Here is a 17,940-nt window from a genome sequence, read left to right on the forward strand (position 1 = left end):
TGTGGTCAAACCTATCATCACCCTTGTCAAGTTTTATTCTAAGTTACCAATGCTGATTCTGATGCTGATGCGGGTGCGGGTTGCTGATGCGTGGATTTTTTTTTGGGGATTTTGGATGTGTTTGGGTGCGTCCATATAGATATATATATAATTAAATATATGTACTAAAATTTATGTATGCAAAGAAATGCAAGAAATATACAAAAATAAACCATTCCATAGCATGATGCTTCACCATTGATAGTTCAACTTCAATTTCACTAATCAAATTCAGTCATTCAGAATCATGAGGATTCTCAAAAGAATTCACATTCTCATCATCATCAATTAAATACATGCTAAAATTGACATCTAAAAGGTGTTTTGGCTGCGGGTGCTTTCTAGATGGGCCCGGATTCTCCTAGGAAGCACATCTGGACCTGTGGATTCTTGCTGGATGCGCTGCAGTGCATCCACCAAGAACCCAGTGTTCCAGGATGCACTTTCAGGGAGAATCCGTGCAGCATCCTAACGCACCCAAGCATCCGGACGCATCAGAACCAGCATCTGTCCATTTCAGCAGAGAATCGGTAACTAAGGTTTTATTTGACATCATCATCGTGTCTGAAAAATGCTGGATAGTATTTCAGGCAAATATCTGATGGGTTTTCCCTGATTTTTCTTTGACCAGCGACTGATGAAGAATGTCTAATATTTTTTGGTTTTCCACTTTTCTGTTTTTTTGGTTTTTCCTGATTTTTCTTTTTGGTTTTGCTGATAATACTTATTGCAAACATATAAAACTACTAACTGAAGCTGATAAAAGCTAACTATGCTGAAACTAATGAAGCACCCAAACTCTTCATAAATTAACAAGCAAAATCTGAATTTTATTCTTCCAAGAATGAAGTCAACATGCCTGTATTCAAGTTGTACAGATTGGATCTGTACATCAGCAATCATATGATAGTGAAATCACAAACAACTGCTGATATCCCTGTGCTAACACCTCTTTTGGTGCAATCCATGGAATTGGTGATGTTTTTGGTGCTGACTGGTGCCTCTAATGCTGACATCAGCTATTGAATGAGAATGTGGCCAGCTAGTAAATGTAGAATAAGTCTGTAATCTACGGCTAGCTATAATGGCATGTGTAGCACTTTGATCCAAGTCTCTCACTCCCTTATCTGAATTCTAAACTCATATTGAGCTCACACCTCAGTCTGCAACAAAATTTCTTTCTCAATATGGGACATAGCTTTTTCCTGGCAATGTACAGCTGCCAGAAATACTTCACAAAACACAGTGCAGCTGTAATTGTTCTGATCTGCAACCATGATAAAAAATTCAGCCACTTCTTCATACCAGTTTCGATATCCTCTCGAAGAATTTGATATCCACATTCTCTGACAGCTGATGTATCAAAAAAACACAATCTACAGGCAAGCTGGGAGGACGTCCAGCCTGGCGACCTGAAGCGTTTTCATTCTTGAAGCTTCAGTCTGCTTAAAACCCTCATCTCAGATCTCTCTCCACAATATGCAATCAAAATGATAAACCTGGAAGCCAAAATGAGGTTCCAAAACTTTTTTCGTTTCTCCAAGCAAAATTGACCAGTGCTAGGGTTTGCATTTTTTATTTAATTGACTTTTTAATAAGATTCATGCCTCTAAAAATCACCACAAGGCATATTATTCATTTACATCATTGGCGCCCTTTATTTAAACAATGTATTATCAAATCACTTAGGGAGATGGGCCCACAACCTTATTATAAGTTAATAGAATTTAAAGTGAATATAATACTAACTTTAATATAAATTCATATAATACCGACTTAGGAAATGTCTAAATATTTCCTGATTTATTCATAAAATGCACATCTAGACTTAGAACCGAGTTCCGACAGGAGCCCTATGATCATCGATAATGCTCGAGTCCTGCAGGCCAATCAGCAGTGCCTTCTAAAAAGTAGGGATCCACCCTAAAAAGTAGGAGACTCTCTCCAATCATCCAAAACTCCTCAAAAGAGATCCTACTCTGCTCCATGGCCCTCCGTGCGGTCACTCAATCAACTGCCAGACCTCTCTGAAAAATAGGAGTCTTTCCTAAAATGTAGGAAGTGCCGCCTGAAATTGCGAAATGGCTAACAGAGGCCCTGCAAAGCATCATTACCTTCTCAATGAGTCCCCTAACCATTATCTTGACCTACAGTAACTCAAATCATAGGTTAACCCTCTACCAACTGCTGATCAGTCTAATGAGGGAACATTACAGTATCTGCACCACTCAAAACTCTTTACCCTTGTTCTAGCCTGACAATCTGATTGGAGAAAATTGGCATGTATTTCTTGCCATATAAGTCATTAAGACTATTCAGTGGAGGGATATCATGAGAATTCCATTCTTTAAGGCCCCGTTTGGTTGCTGGCGTAGGAATAGAAAATTAGAATAGAAAAATGGAATGGGAATGGAAATGAGGAATGGGAATAGAAATAGACAATTCCAATCATGTTTGGTGCACTTGGAATTCGACTGGAATATGTTAATCTATTGTTTGGTTGTACAAAAATAGAATAGGAATAAGGTTAAGTTTTGTATTTTTAAAAACATTTTTCCTAAATTTTTTTTTAATTTATTATTTTTTTAGTTAATTCATTTTCATTTTCATTTTTTTAAACAAATAGATATAATTTTAAAAAATGTTATAAAAAAACAAAAAAAATAAAAAAATAAAAAAATAAAAAAAAAATTAATAAAAAATATTTTTTAATGGAAATCGGAATGGAAATGGAAATGGCCTATTCCAATAACAGATATTTTTTGGCATAGACATATGCTCATTTTAGGGGCAAAATTGGAATGTCTTCCTATTCCCAATTCCGATTGAGCTTACCAAACAGCGAATATAAAACATATTCTAATTTCGTTTTCCTATTCCACTCATATTCCAGCAACCAAACGGGGCCTAAGTGACTAAATTTGCTAATTTTACTGACTTACCTAATCCATCTTTTGATCAGCCAGTCTGTTTAGTTTTTTAATTCATTATATGCTGGTTGCCATTTATCTGTAGTTTTGTATGGCTGAGATTACAATTTGACCCACCAAGTCCTGACACAATGCAAGCTACTCAGATTCTATAACCAAAATGCCATGTATTCTATAGCCTTCACTCTTGCTAACTTCTTATTGCATTGTGCTTTACCTCATGTGTTTCTAAAAATTCATACTCATAATTACTGCACAAGCTTTGTCAAAGAAAGAGCCAAATACATTTATCAATAATACAAATTGCGCTTACATATGTTAAGAGAGCTTAAAAAATATTATACTATAAATGTGATATATCTTTAATGAAAAAAATGTCTTCATAAATGCCACGGGCTTTTGGTCTTCTCTTAGATTAGATATGTGGAAGGTATTATAGTGCTTACCACCATCTATCAAAATTAAAGAATAGATCGTTTTTTCTTATCCGCTTCTTAAGTTCTTTAATAAACTAATATTAGCCCAGCATTTGATATTGTACTGTATTCTTTTTCCTTTTTAGAGAGATTAAGCTATATTAACATAATCTTGCTTGTATGCTTATTTGAGTTAGGCTGGAGCCAAACTGCATTTTCGTGTCCTCGGATGCAAGTCAAAGAGGATTACTGTCACGCATAAGAAGACAATGGTGAGTTGTTTTGCCAACATTTGTAAACCAATTTTTTAAGTCTTTCAGAACTAAGTAACTTTCTCTAATTGAGCATTATTCTTTATATCTGTATATTTGAAAAAGTCATGCTTTTTCATAAATGCAATTTGGATTGATCTTACAGGGTTCAGCAACCTGTGTATTTCAGTTTACAATATAGTCAACTGATTAGTTATTTGTTAAACTTTTTGATAAAGTGTATGTAAGTATGCCTCTTTTTGTATGCAATCTTTCTCCCTCACAATCTAAGAAAGTTTTCAAGTTTTTGCTTCTATACCTAGCTGAATTCTATTGTCATATGTTTGACTTGGTTATTTTTCATCTTTGACTTAGCTTTTTTTTTTTTCATCTCAAAAACTTTAATAGGATGTTATAATGTTGCTTTTCTGAATTTATTGTTCAAATTAGGACTTCGATTTTTTTCCATCTCAAAAACTGTATAATATGATATTATAAAGTTTGTTTTCTAATTTTTTTGGTCAAGTTAGGATTTTGATGAAGTCTGTGAGCAAACAGTTCTTTGTGTATTACAGGTCACATCAAAGCTCAAAGTGATTGCTAGTTATGAAGATGCAGTTGAGGGACTTATTAGTCATGGATGGATCAGTGGAATTGGACAACATGGATGCTTTGTAACATTCTATAATGGTGTTTCAGGTCTTGCACACAGGCAAGATGTTATCTTTTGTTTTTTTTTTGAAAAGGCAAGATGTTACTTATGTTTGTTTTCAGATTTTCCTATCTCAGCATAATCAAATTTGTGAGTGTATTCTTATGTTCAATTGCGACCTTTGAAGGTGACTTCTGAATTGAATTATTTGTTACAACAACATATTTTCATTTACCACATTTTATTTATTTATTATTATTGATATATACCTTGACCGATAAGTGGAAAAGTTTCATAATACTAGACACATGCTGAAATGTGGAATTGTTTATATGATTATGTTTCTTCTCCCTTTTTCTTCTTGTTATTTTCCTTATATAGCATTTTTCGTAAGCTGGTTTGGAGGTTTTTTAGTAGTAAGAGATTTACATGCTTTTGCTTTGGTCAATGGTATTTCTTCATGATGTTATGCTAGACTTTTATAAGTATATCCACCATCAAAATGATTGAATTGTTAAATTAATCTTTCGATACTACCAGCCAGGGCCAAAACTCAAAATATTTGTGATGTCAAATTTAATGCGTTTATTTTCTTAAGATTGAACAAGTCAGGCATTTAAATGTAACAGAATCTGTTGACTATCCTATCTTTTGAATCAAAACAGTTGTGATCACTGTGAACAGATATACAGTTGAGTATTGGGTTTCATTCTAGATCTTTCCAATTTTGAAAAGCAAATTTGCATGGAAACTATTTTGTGTTTGCTTTATCTCGTAGTTGCCAGATTAGTTCTAGACAGGTTGGGTCTGGATCCGGATGCTGGTTTGGATCCTTGAGGATCCGGGCAGGATCCTTGATTCAGCCTGTGGATCCGTCAAGATCCGCGGGCCAGATATACAGTTCAGTATTGGGTTTCATTCTAGATCTTTCCAATTTTGAAAAGAAAATTTGCATGGAAACTATTTTGTGTTTGCTTTATCTCGTAGTTGCCAGATTAGTCCTAGATAGGTTGGATCCGGATCCGATCTGGATCCGGATGCTGGCTTGGATCCTTGAGTATCCGGCAGGATCCTTGATTCAGCCTGTGGATCCATCAGGATCCGCGAAGCCTGAGGATCCTTAGGCAGAATCAAGGATCCTGCCCGGATCCTCAAGGATCCAAGCCACAGCCCGAGGACCCTCAAGGATCGTAATTTCATTTTGTAATTCAGTATTTCAAAGTGAATGTGTTGATTTTCTTTATAATCGTGAAAATAAATCAATTATCAAATATACTAGATTCATAGATCCATACTAGAATCATAAATTCATACTATGAAATGATATAGTTTTAGAATTATATATATTTCTCTCATTTGTTAGTATATATATATACGCACACACACATGAGTCCTCCACAAATCATAATTGGGAAATAAAAAATCCCGAATCCACGGATCCAATTCACGTGCCGGAATCAGATTCGTTTCATGAATTGGCAACTAAACTTTATCTTCATTTCTTATAGATATTGCATTATTAACGGCCTGTATTATGCTTTTGCTAATATTAATTAATACTTTTGATTTAGTCTTTTGAAAATGAGCTTTCACAATGATGTGGTCGGTCAACACAATTATATCGAGCTGAAGGTCCTCTGATGCTAATTTTGTGTAGCAAGCCTTAGAAGCATGGGATTTTTGTGAAATTGATGTACTGGCTGTTATTGATACATTGTATTTTCAAGCTTGGCTCTATTAGTGTGGTGATAACTTATGAAATAATCACTTGTTCATATGTTATATGGTGATAATCCTTTGTAATGCTTGCCTCTGCAGGACTGAGCTTGGCCTAGATCCAGGCACAGAAGCAGAATCTGCATTTCATGTTGGACAGGTTGTCAGATGCAGGGTATTAAGGGCATTTCCTAAATTAAGACGTCTGGAGCTCAGTTTTATCGTCTCCCCTGACAGGTTCTTTTAAATTTGAACCTAAGGTTGCTTTTTCATGTGTTACACCATGTCTCCATTTATTTTTTGTTTTCCACATTCTCTTGAAATGTTCTTTTGGAGAACCATCGTAAAAAAGAATTTAAGGAATCTTTCTTGGCAGGGGATAGGGCATTTGTTAGTATTGAATTGAATCTCATCATGAGTTACTATTAGTTGGCTAATAATGTTATGTTAATTTGGCAAACTTCCAGACTAGGTTTTCTTACAGAATGTTCAACTTATGGTTCCACAAGTCCATAAATATTGCTGATGATTTGAGAGATTTTTGTCTTGGTAAGCAATACGGTCTTGTGAATAGAAACACGTTGTTCAATGGGAACAAGGAATGGGTGTTAATGAACTGCAGTTATGAATGATAAGCATGATTTGGATCCTAAGTTGCCGGTTTGGGATCAGTTCCAGGTTCGAAGATTGAGAACCGGTTTGCAAGTTCGATAAAATTTTGTAAAGGGGTTTGGGTTCTTTAGTACAAAACATGTAAAAAGTATAAATATATATACATTTTTATGAAGCATGAGTTAAAATTAGTATGTAGCATAGTAGCATAAACACATTTAAAGTTTTAACAACAAAAACTTAAAAACACCAACCACACACCAACAACACTAAGAACCTAAACACACCCTAGAATTCATTGTTTTTATAAAGTTTTAAAGATATCCATGCGTTATTTTGCCATCCTGTTCCCTTTGCCTCTCCTTCTTCGTCTTCACTGATCCCTATCCTGCTGCATCCGGTCCCATATATCATACAGTTATTGGAAATGATATATGTAAAATTATACCTTTACAGCAATAGCATTTACACAGTGACAAGAAAATCCAAACAGTCCCATGAATCGGACTAATAGCATCATCAAAAGAATGATATATCATGTAAATTAAAACCAAAAACAGAAAAAAACAATTCTTAAGATTCAAGGCAGTGTTAGGAATAGTTAAGTATAAAATTTTCTACCACAGTGATCCTTGTTCCATTAGTTATCATAAAAATCAAATCTGCACTTGCTGCATTACATATTGATATACTATGAAGTATAAAACAGATAGCAGAATGTGAAGAAATCTAAGGGTGTTAATCAATAACCTCGAGTCTTGATATACAAACCTCATAAGCAAACCTTTATCACAATAATAATAGAATCTCATAAAAATGATTCATCTTAGCTGTGGGTTCGAAAATTTCAAGGTGGTTTGCTGGGGTTTGAACCCAGTTCAAACCAGATTGAACTGGGAGTGCAAAAATTGCACCCTAGTCTAACCAAGTTTGAATTGGACCCGAACTTCGAAACGGTTTGAACTTTCCTGGGTCTGGAGGGGGGCGAGGTACCCGTGCAACTTAGTTTGGATCATATATGCGCTTGACTTCACAATTGGATTAGTAACTAGGTTGTAAGACTCAACTTAAGGTTCATTTACTTGTCAACCCAGGGCCGTGAACTTGAAATGGGTCAGCACAGTATGTGCGCTAAATCCCCACTAAAGCCATTCTAACTCTAAAGCTGCAAGAGAGAAATGCTTGGAGGTTAATGAACTTAAATGCTTTGCAGAATGAAATGCTAAGCCAAACTTATGCAACTAGCTATAACAAAGTTCAGGTGTGGCAGACAGGAACTACTTTGTCTGCTTTGGCCGCCGGAACAGTCACAGGAAATGACTTCCAGTGGCTACAAGAGCAGATCAAATCCAGAACTGAAACTTAATGCTGTAGGAACTAATACTAAAGCTAACTAGGAAGTACTGACCTAGTGCCTCCCTTCAGTGAGCGAGTCCAGAACTCAATCACACACTGTTGCTCTTCAAAACTTCATCACTTTATTCATATTGCATAAAAAGACTGATTACACTCATAAGGAAAAACTGAACATAGATAAAACTGGAAAATGCTATTACAACTGAACACATATCTGCTTTCTCTGGCTAACTTCTCACGCAGGAGAGCAACTACTTTATTTATAAGAAAAACTATCCAACCAACTAATCCACGTCACAAGAATAGGTGGATTTATAATTATTGCTGCCTAGGAAGGAGTATGGACATTCACAAAAGGAGGAATAAGAAACTCATTCAACAACATGAGGAACAGATGTTATATCCACTATTTCCTAGATTTTCTTAAGTAAGGACGACCCTCTCGACATGTTCTTCATCAGCTGTCACTACCTTATCCTTGGACTTCTTCAATGGCTGCTTCATTCTACTGCAGGACCAAGTCTTCAAGGTCTTTAACTGATTGAGCTCCCATGCTGATAATCCTTCATGTAAAGCTCTGTGTCACAATCGTTAACAAGAACAACATCTCCCATGCACAACATATATTTACTCATCGCAAGATTCAAAAGATATTGAAAAATAACCATAGCTTAGCATATGCATATACATATACATATATTGCAGAGTGTCATAAAAAAGAATCTGTTCAGCCCATATAGTAAAATTTATTGCCCCATGATTCAGAGAACCAACTGAAAGTAAGTAAAAGCAAGGTTTCATGACTAAGCAGTAGGTTATCCTAGGACTAAGACTCATATAACAAAGTATCAATAAACCAATATTCAGCTCATCAATATGGATGGGTGCATTTTGGGTGGCTCCCTTGGAACACATGTATTCATGATTTGAGATTGTGTGTTATTGATATTGTTTACAATCATGGCTTTAAGCCACCAAATTTTCCAGTGCATGTTTGCAAGGATTGATAATACGAATATATTCAATGTAATCATTTTTTTAAGTTGATCATTTTCATATATTATAAACTTATTTTGTACAATTATGTTTTCAAATTAATTTGCATTTCTTTTAACATTACACATACAGAAAACAAAATACTTTAAAAATGATGGGCATGTTTTTCTTTGTTAGTAACTTAGCTTATTAGAGAAGATAATATTTATCAACTACATAAGTGATGCAGGAACACTGGGCTTATGCGATTCCTTTAGTGTGGACTATGTAACCCAAGGAGGCCATGTATCATCAGTAATTGACTGCAGCACCTACTGTTCTTGGTTCAGCCACAACAGTCAGTTTTCCTCAGCTGGGTGATTATAGGACAGTCTGAATAAATTATACCTGTGTTAGTTTTCAAAAAAATCACCAATTTTTAGCAATCCAGGGAAGCCTCCATTTATTGTAAGTATAATGGCAGGCATTGAACCACATAAATCATTATGAATATTTATTTTGTTAAACTAGAGGTGGGCAATATTTTCATAGTGGCTGAATATTCAGAAAGCAGTTGAGAATAACTAAAAAGGAGATCTGTCAAGTGTGTGAGGAGGTAGCGTTAATACCAGGATATGAAAACTGAGCGATAAGGAGAAGTCGAGGACATTCAGATAGAAGAAGGGGTTAGATTATTTTGATTTCATGTTTCTCCCGGGAAATGGTGAAGTAAGTTCTGCTGGCCATATAGGGTTGTTATTTTTGTGTTTTAAGTAACACATATATGAGTCAATTGACAGATGCCTGTGTGCTTCTAGATTGTTGAAGAGATTACCAAGGTTGTTAGTCAACATTGATTATAAATTTATAATTATCTGGGTATTTTTTGGTCAGCTGTAATAAAAGATTTTTATGTTGGGCTACTTGAACTGGCTCTTTTAAAAAGGTTTCCAGTTCTATGCTGTATCAGCAAGTGCTTTTTGTAAAGAATTTGGAATGATTTGTTAGCTAAATTATCACCAAAAAAGTCATGATATATATATATATATATCAATCATCAGACATTCAGATAGAAGAAGGGTTTAGATTATTTTGATTTCACGATTCTCATGGGAAATGGTAAAGTAAGTTCTGCTGGCCATATAGGGCTGTTATTTTTGTGTTTTAAGAACACATATATGAGTCAATTGACAGATGCCTGTTTGCCTCTAGATTGTTGAAGAGATTCCAAGGTTGTTAGTCAATTTAGATTGTAATTATCTGGGTATTTTTCATTCAGCTGTGATAAAAGATTTTTCTGTTCGGTTACTTGAACTGGCTCTTTTAAAAAGGTTTCCAGTTCTAGGTTGTATCAGCAAATGCTTTTTGTGAAGAATCTAGAATGATTTGATAGCTAAATTTTAACCAAAATAGTCATGACATATATATATCAATAATCAGATTGTTTTTCCTGGCAGGTCATCTGTTGGTTATGACAAGACCAAGGATACGAAAATTGGAGCTATTGTTTCTGGGGTAGTTAAAAGTCTTACAACCTCTGCAGTCATCTTGGATGTGCCTACAGATAAGGGTTCTATCAAGGGTACCATTTCTAATGAGCAACTATCAGATAATCCAGGTAACCGTGTATGGCTTCATTTTTCTGAAGGCAACTGTAATTTTTTATCCTTATGTTTGCAACTCTTACACCATCAACCTTTTTCTTGTTTTTGATATTTAGTTTACATGTAAGATTTATGTATTGCATGGATTTTGAATTCAACTTCCTGTTTTCTTTTTTCAGGGCATTCAGAGCAGATTAAAGCATTGTTAAAACCTGGAAGCATGTTTGATAGACTCTTGGTGCTAGGTATTTTAAGCATTGAACTATAAAGTATAACATTATGAGAACTTTTTAAGGCTTGTAATGATCTGTTTCTTTTGGATTTTAGTTTTTTACTTGCAGCACTTTGTGTGCTTTTTCCTTTCATTCATATTTTGGGTTCTTGGTGATTCCAAAGGACTAAGAATTACATTAGCTAAGGAGTAGCTTGCCTTGAACTTCTTCTTTTCCGAAGGCCAGAGAAGCTAGCATCTGAGGCATTTCTCCATTGGGGAAAGCTTCTGTATCCTTTCACAACAATTTATCGACATTCTAATGTACAAAAGCCAGTTCGCCTTTAATAAATGCAGCTCTCCTAAGCAGAGTGGACAACAGTTAACATGAATGTGTTAATTTTGCTTCTTGTTACATGAATCAAGCCATTAGAGGACAGCCTTATCTCTTTACAATTCTCTTCACTAGGAAATATGATCAATTAAATTAAATTTAATTGAACTTTGTTGCAAGTATTTCCCAATGTCATGATGGTAGAACATTTGCAGAGAACATGCCCAATGTGTTCTGCCCTTGTAGAAATAATGTAAAGAAAGTCAGGTTATTTCTTAACGGCCACCTTTATGAAGCTCTTACCACACAAAAACTCATTCTGGTTGAAAGAGATTTTTGATTTTTGAGAAAGCCATTGGTTTTTCTATCTTTGTACAGGGTCAAGAGTGAAGAGCACATGATTGTACTAAGAGAGGGGAGGGAGGGGTTGTAGGGGGGGGAGGTAGGGGGTGTTGAATCAGTATAATGACAATTTTGCCAAATTAAAACTTTTAAACAAACAATTAACTTCAAATGCTAAAATGAACAATTATGCACACGAACACAATAATACAATGATTTACGTGGAAACACAGTGCGAGAGAAAACCACAGCAAATAAATGCTTTATAGATAAACTTGTTCTTTTACAAATTGATTTGTAGGCTCCAACCTACTAGAGGCTACGACCTCTATGTTAATGAGCACCGACTCACTGGAAGCTCCAACTCACACACTTTGTAGGCACCGACCTACTGGAAGCACCAACCCCCACTGCTTGACTTCATGAGCACCAATCCACTGCACTTAAACTTCTTTTTACCTTGACACTGTTGCTTACTTCAACTGATGATGATCATTTTGCTTGCACAATTTCTCCGTTAAGCTGATGCTTATATGTGTTTTAAGTCCAATTTACATCTGCAAAAAATTCTTTTTACCTCAACACTGTTGCTTATTTCAACTGATGATGGTCCTTTTGCTTGCACAATTTCTCCTTTAACCTGATGCTTATATGTGTTTTAAGTCCAATTTACATCTGCGAAATAGTCCTATTTATTCTATCTTCAATGGAACAATTCTTCTTTCTTTTATTTTATGATAATAATACACACTTATAGTATATGTATATACATATCAAATTAATAGATCTGAATATTGATTCTATTGTACCATTCACTTCATCAATCTGCTTCACATTCCCTTTTTCTTTTATAGATAATCTTCTTGTTCACTTTTAGTCAATCTGCTTTGTTCTTATTAAGATAATATCTTATACTTTCTATAATAGTCAACTACTTGTTTGTAGTCCGTCTTTCAATCTAGATAGGAATGTTTCCTATCCCGTCTCTTTTTTCTTCAGTCCAGATAGGAATGTTTCCTATCTTGTCTCTAGTTTTGTTTCTAATTCCGTCTTTAGTCTACGTTGTTTCTTTTAGAAACAATGTCCTTGTGATTCTTTATAAGGAACAAATTTGTTCCTTTGTTAATTAATCAATTATCTGGAAATCCGTTAATCTGCCAACTCTTCTTGAATCTTGTAACATGGTATCAGAGCTATTACTTAAATTTTTTCGAAAAAATTTATAATTTCTTCGAAAAAATTTATAATTTCTTCGTGAAATTATTTGTTTAAATTTTTTTCAAAATTATTTTTGTCGAATTTCTCTAAAACCCGCACAGGGTTTTCGGCCTAGAGAAATTCCCGAACTCGGGTTTGCAACTCGTGTGGGTTTGGCATCCATTTTTTTCAGAGTTTGGCATCCCGTCTGCTCGGTTCAAGAAGACTGAACGATTTTTTCTGCAAATCACGATTTTGGCTGCCAGATTTGTGACTGGTCTTGGCAAGCGTTTTTAACCCACTTTTTGGCGCTGATTGAAGCTTGACCGGAGTTCGATTTATCATACCTCCTCATTCTCTCCACTGTCAAAGCCCTAACGCCTGAATCCTGATCAAAATCGGCCATTTTTTGCCCTGCAAAACACCATTTTTGCTGTTTTTGACCTTTTTGGCCGCCAACTGCTATTTTGCTCGAAACCCTACTTTTTGGGGTCGAAAAAATATTTTGTTTGTAGATTCTTGGTGGGTTTTTCGAGAGCTCAACTGGGTTGTCGTCCGTTTTTTCTGGGTGCCTCGATTTTTGTGCCTCAATTTTTGAGCTAGTGGATCCAAAAAACGACAGCAGATTCCTTTTGGGTTTTTCAAGCTCTCTTCTGAGTCATTCTCTGATTCTTCTGGGTTTTTCGCCTTCTGAATTTGTTCCTGTTTTTATGGGTTTGTTGATTTTCTCCTCAAAAATCATTTCAAGTTGTCTGTAATACGCAAGGTTGCGTGAGATTCTGGGTTTTACCGGTTTTCCCACAAAAACGAAGTTTTGTAAATGCAACTTATTTTGAGTCATAGCACTCTTTTGGCAAAGCTTCTTGGTTTCAGCATTCTGTAGATCCAGGGAGGGTCTCAGTTATCACAGAATGTTCCGACATCCGTACGTTGACCATTAAGGGAGGGTATTAAGATAATATCTTATACTTTCTATAATAGTCAACTACTTGTCTGTAGTCCGTCTTTCAGTCTAGATAGGAATGTTTCCTATCCCGTCTCTTTTTTTTTCAGTCCAGATAGGAATGTTTCCTATCCTGTCTCTAGTTTTGTTTCTAATCCCGTCTTCAGTCTACGTTGTTTCTAAAAAGAAACAACATCCTTGTAATTCTTTATAAGGAACAAATTTGTTCCTTTGTTAATTAATCAATTATCCGAAAATCCGTTAATCTGCCAACTCTTCTTGAATCTTGTAACAGTTCTTACACCTTTTCTTATGTTCTTTTTCACTATACACACTCCCCCTCTTTTCTTTCAAAATGAAACATCTCTTACTTATATCTTTCTATTCACATCAAATGGTATGTCTTTTGACCAAAAGACATCTTATAAATGTCTTAACTTTTTATTTCAATTAATTTGTTAACTGATGGCACCTTTTAATTTCTTTTAGATAATATATTTTATGAACTATATAATCACCTCTTTTCAATAGTACCAACTCTTGGGTGCTAAAACCGGCTTCAATGTTTTAATGATGTTTTTCTTTATTTATATCATTGCTCTTGATTTCTTATCGAACCAAAATCGCATACCCTTTTACCCTGCACATTCTGTATGTGACGTGGACTGCCCAGATCATTGGCTCTCCATAATGGCATTGTTTGGATTTTCTTTTCATCGGGGTTTTTATATAAAACTTGTATCGTCTTCCTTACATGACGTTCAGCCTTTTAAGTCCATATGTTACATTCTGATAGGTCTAGTAGTATTCGAACTGCTCTTTGTTGCCATGTTGAATTCAAACGCTATGATTGCTGCCGTATTTACTTTGCTGTAGTATCAAGGTTCTCAAATTAGCATGGCAACATTATCAACTTGTTACTGTTTAATCACATTTGACCAGCGTTCGAGTTCTATTTCTTTGTTCAAAATACACACACAATAATTTGAACCATCAAATCTTTAGAAGGTAAGTCTAAATGCTATCAAGCCATTGCTGGTTTTCTTTCACCGTCTTTCCAACATAGTTGCTTCCTCTATATGTTCGATGTCTTGTACACCGACTCATTCTCTTTCTGCATTCGAATAAACTCGTGAACTAGGCCTTGATTGTTTCTGTCATTCCTATGTGGCTCCTTCTAATAGACAAATTTGTTTGATGACTTGGATGCTGCCATTTGTTTTTCTATTCCAAACTTGACCATTTCCAATGTGAAATAGTTACACAAAAACTCTTTTCAAACTTTCTACGATGGACACGCAATAGATTGATTGGTTCAATATGGAATGCATTTCTGCTCAGTCATTGACCTTCGAAAATAACCTCTCTGTTTGAATGATATTTAGTCTTCCAAAGATATCTATGCATATGCAGATACGTTTACTCAATGTTTGGACTCATCAATGAACTTGTGTCCAGTCAATTGAAGATGTTTGTCTCATTTTCTTTTGTATACATCCTCTGTGAATATTGATGATACTATTTAATTCATGTATATATACTGGAATTCGATTCAGTTTATTATTCATACCGGAACTCTCATTTATATTCTCCATTATCTTTTATATGTTGGCTGATACTATTTGATTCAGATTATGTATCTTGTCTGTTTGTTTATTTTATTATCTTGGCTGCTCAGTTTACTGCAGTCTTCACTTTAATCAATATGCATATTTATCACAGCAATCAATGTATACTAGGTATAGCTTGTTCCTGATATTAATCTTCTTCTTATTAATGATGGACTTCATTCAGACAATCTCAATGACATCAATGACAACTTTTCTTATTATTCCCTTGACATCAGTGACAATATCTCAACAAAGAGAAGTAGAACCCCTCATTTGTTAAATATTAAAGAAATAAAGATTTGATTCTTGCTTTATTAAACAACACTCTTGCGTCATTGTTATAATAGAAGTTCCATTATTACACTTTCTGTTTCTTTAATAGGTTGAGCTTGTTGGAGTTTAGCTTAAGTGAATAAAGTAATGAAGGACCTGATTCGATATTGTCCTAATCACTCCAACGGAGCTAAATATCAAATTCAGAGACTGAATGTGCAACTAACCATAGTTTATACAATTTCCTGGAAATCTTATTTGACTGGACTCTGCTTATTTATCTGAACTCTGCACTACCAGTTTTTGAGCACCATTTACATCACATTAAAAGTTTTGCAGCTTCTGATTCAGTAATGGACAGTGTTTTTTTGATTGGTCAGTAATGGACATAGTTATTGATAGAACAATGTGTCATTTGAACTTGAAACAATTTTTTTGTGTATGCTATATGTTAATGGTCTTTGATGAGAAATAGAACTTTTTGAGCAGAGATTATTTTGTTTGGAACATATTTGCAGAGATGATAAAAATTCTAAAAGGCATTTGTCATCATTGCAGATATCGCTAAACAGTGTCTCATACTATCAGCCAAATATTCGCTCATTGAGTTTGCAACACTGCTTCCTTTGGATATTGTTCAAATTCAACCTCAATCAGTGGTGCAAGTAAAGCGAATCTCGATTACTTTTGTTTTTAAATATTTTGAAGCTTTATATATGAATTCTCTATGAAGAATGCGGACTGTATAGAATGAAAATTTTAAGTACTGCAATATGGTGAAGGATGCATCTGCTTTCATTTGCAAATGAAGAAAAAGTCCTTAAGATTCTGATATTCTGTGTTTAGATGAGGTTCTTTGTTGTCAGCTTGTTCTATGCCAACTGATGATTTACTTTTCTTGTCGATATTCAGGGATATATATGCAATATCATAGAAAATGGTATCTTTGTTCGTTTTCTTGGCCGGTTGACTGGGTTTGCACCTAAGCATCAAGTAATATGCCGACAAGCGGATAAATATGTTTTTGCTGAATGTCAATATTTGATTGATTATTGTATTGTTTTCCATGCAAACATGATTGCACTTTTAAGTGCAATGGGATTTTAATTAAATAACTAAATTTTGTGGAATATGACTTCCTAACTGTGTTTGTTGGTTCTGAAGGTTTTGGACCGTTTCAGTGAGGATCTAATGAAACATTTTTATATTGGGCAATCTGTACGCTGTCAGATACTAACGGTTAGTAAACACATGAAATGGTCTTAGTTAAAATATCAGGCTTGTAATAAACCTGAAGATATCTGGGAATTTTGTTACCGTCTTAGTTTTTACACTTGTTTGCAGGTTAATGAGGAGACAGGAAAGATTGGCTTATCCCTGAAGCAATCTGTTTGTTTTTCAACGGATGCCTCTTTGGTTCAAGGCTATTTTCTTGAAGAAGATATGGTATTGAGAGTTTTGAGAAATGCTAATGGTTCTTGTTTTATTCTGTTAGATTATATTCGTTTTTCTTTTCTATAATTAATCTTTGCTGGAATTGGTTTGTTGATGATGCATGGTGAAACAATTTTGTTTGTATAGAGATATTACTGTCTGTAGTGATCTTACATTTTTTTCAAGTGCTACTAGCGCAGAATTGGAATGTGCTAGTCTTTAACTCTCATTTAAAGATATGCATTATAAATCAAAACAATTTGTTTTTTTTTTCATTCATTGTGGTACTGGTTTTGTTAAGTCACAGCTATAATGACAGCATGGTCTTGTAATGGAGTGAGTGTGTACCAAACACTTATTAAGAAAAAAATTATCCTTATTTACACGTCAAGCATTCATTATGCTAAATTATAGATGGTGATGGCTTGAGCGTACATATACACAAGCACAAGCCTCTCTCCCACTCCCTCACTGAAGCCTTGCTTTGTGATTTATATCTCTCAACACCTTTTAGATTCTCAATTCCAATCATTGTCATGCTTCCTAGATATTGTTAGATAATTCATACACTAATGTACCATGATAAATGATACTCAAATGAATAAGCTAGGTAGATGGTGTACTCACTGAGGAATGTCAAACCCCTTTTTTCAATCTATGAGCACTTTTTCAACATCACTCATTAATATTATGAGTTTTTTCAATAATGGAGTGAGTGGATAACAAAAACTTCTTAAGATTTAATTTATCCCCATTTGCACATCAAATCTTCATTACTTCCAATTGTAGATGGTGATGTGTGAGCTTGAATATGCGTGTACACACCCACACACTTGCCTCACACAAGCCTCCTTCCCACACCCTCATCGACCCTTGCCTTATGATTGATGTGTATCAGCATTTGTTAGATTCTCAACTCTAATCATTGTCAAGCTTCCGAAAGATTTTTAGATAAATCGTACAATAATCGACTTTAACAAATAATACAAGAGTGAATAAGTTGGGTTGATGGTGTACTCATAGAGGAAAGAACTTCCCCCATTTC

General features: G+C 34.9%; 1 protein-coding gene across 2 annotated transcripts in view; it reads left to right on the forward strand.

The window, feature by feature from the left end:
• Positions 1–17,940, forward strand: part of LOC149576190 (RIBOSOMAL RNA PROCESSING 5) — a 181,269-nt gene that overhangs the window by 127,224 nt on the left and 36,105 nt on the right. For both annotated transcript variants that reach the window (XM_089816614.1, XM_089816615.1), the window contains exons 13-21: positions 3,583–3,657; positions 4,212–4,348; positions 6,107–6,241; positions 10,405–10,565; positions 10,731–10,796; positions 16,020–16,126; positions 16,374–16,454; positions 16,626–16,700; positions 16,806–16,907. In XM_089816614.1, the coding sequence (XP_089672740.1) occupies positions 3,583–3,657; positions 4,212–4,348; positions 6,107–6,241; positions 10,405–10,565; positions 10,731–10,796; positions 16,020–16,126; positions 16,374–16,454; positions 16,626–16,700; positions 16,806–16,907 (939 nt within the window). The remainder of the gene's footprint in view (positions 1–3,582; positions 3,658–4,211; positions 4,349–6,106; positions 6,242–10,404; positions 10,566–10,730; positions 10,797–16,019; positions 16,127–16,373; positions 16,455–16,625; positions 16,701–16,805; positions 16,908–17,940) is intronic.

The sequence above is a fragment of the Cupressus sempervirens genome, chromosome 1 (genome assembly GCF_028749045.1).
Source record: "Cupressus sempervirens isolate cs-2001-9-10 chromosome 1, ASM2874904v1, whole genome shotgun sequence".
NCBI classification, from domain to species: Eukaryota; Viridiplantae; Streptophyta; class Pinopsida; order Cupressales; family Cupressaceae; genus Cupressus; species Cupressus sempervirens.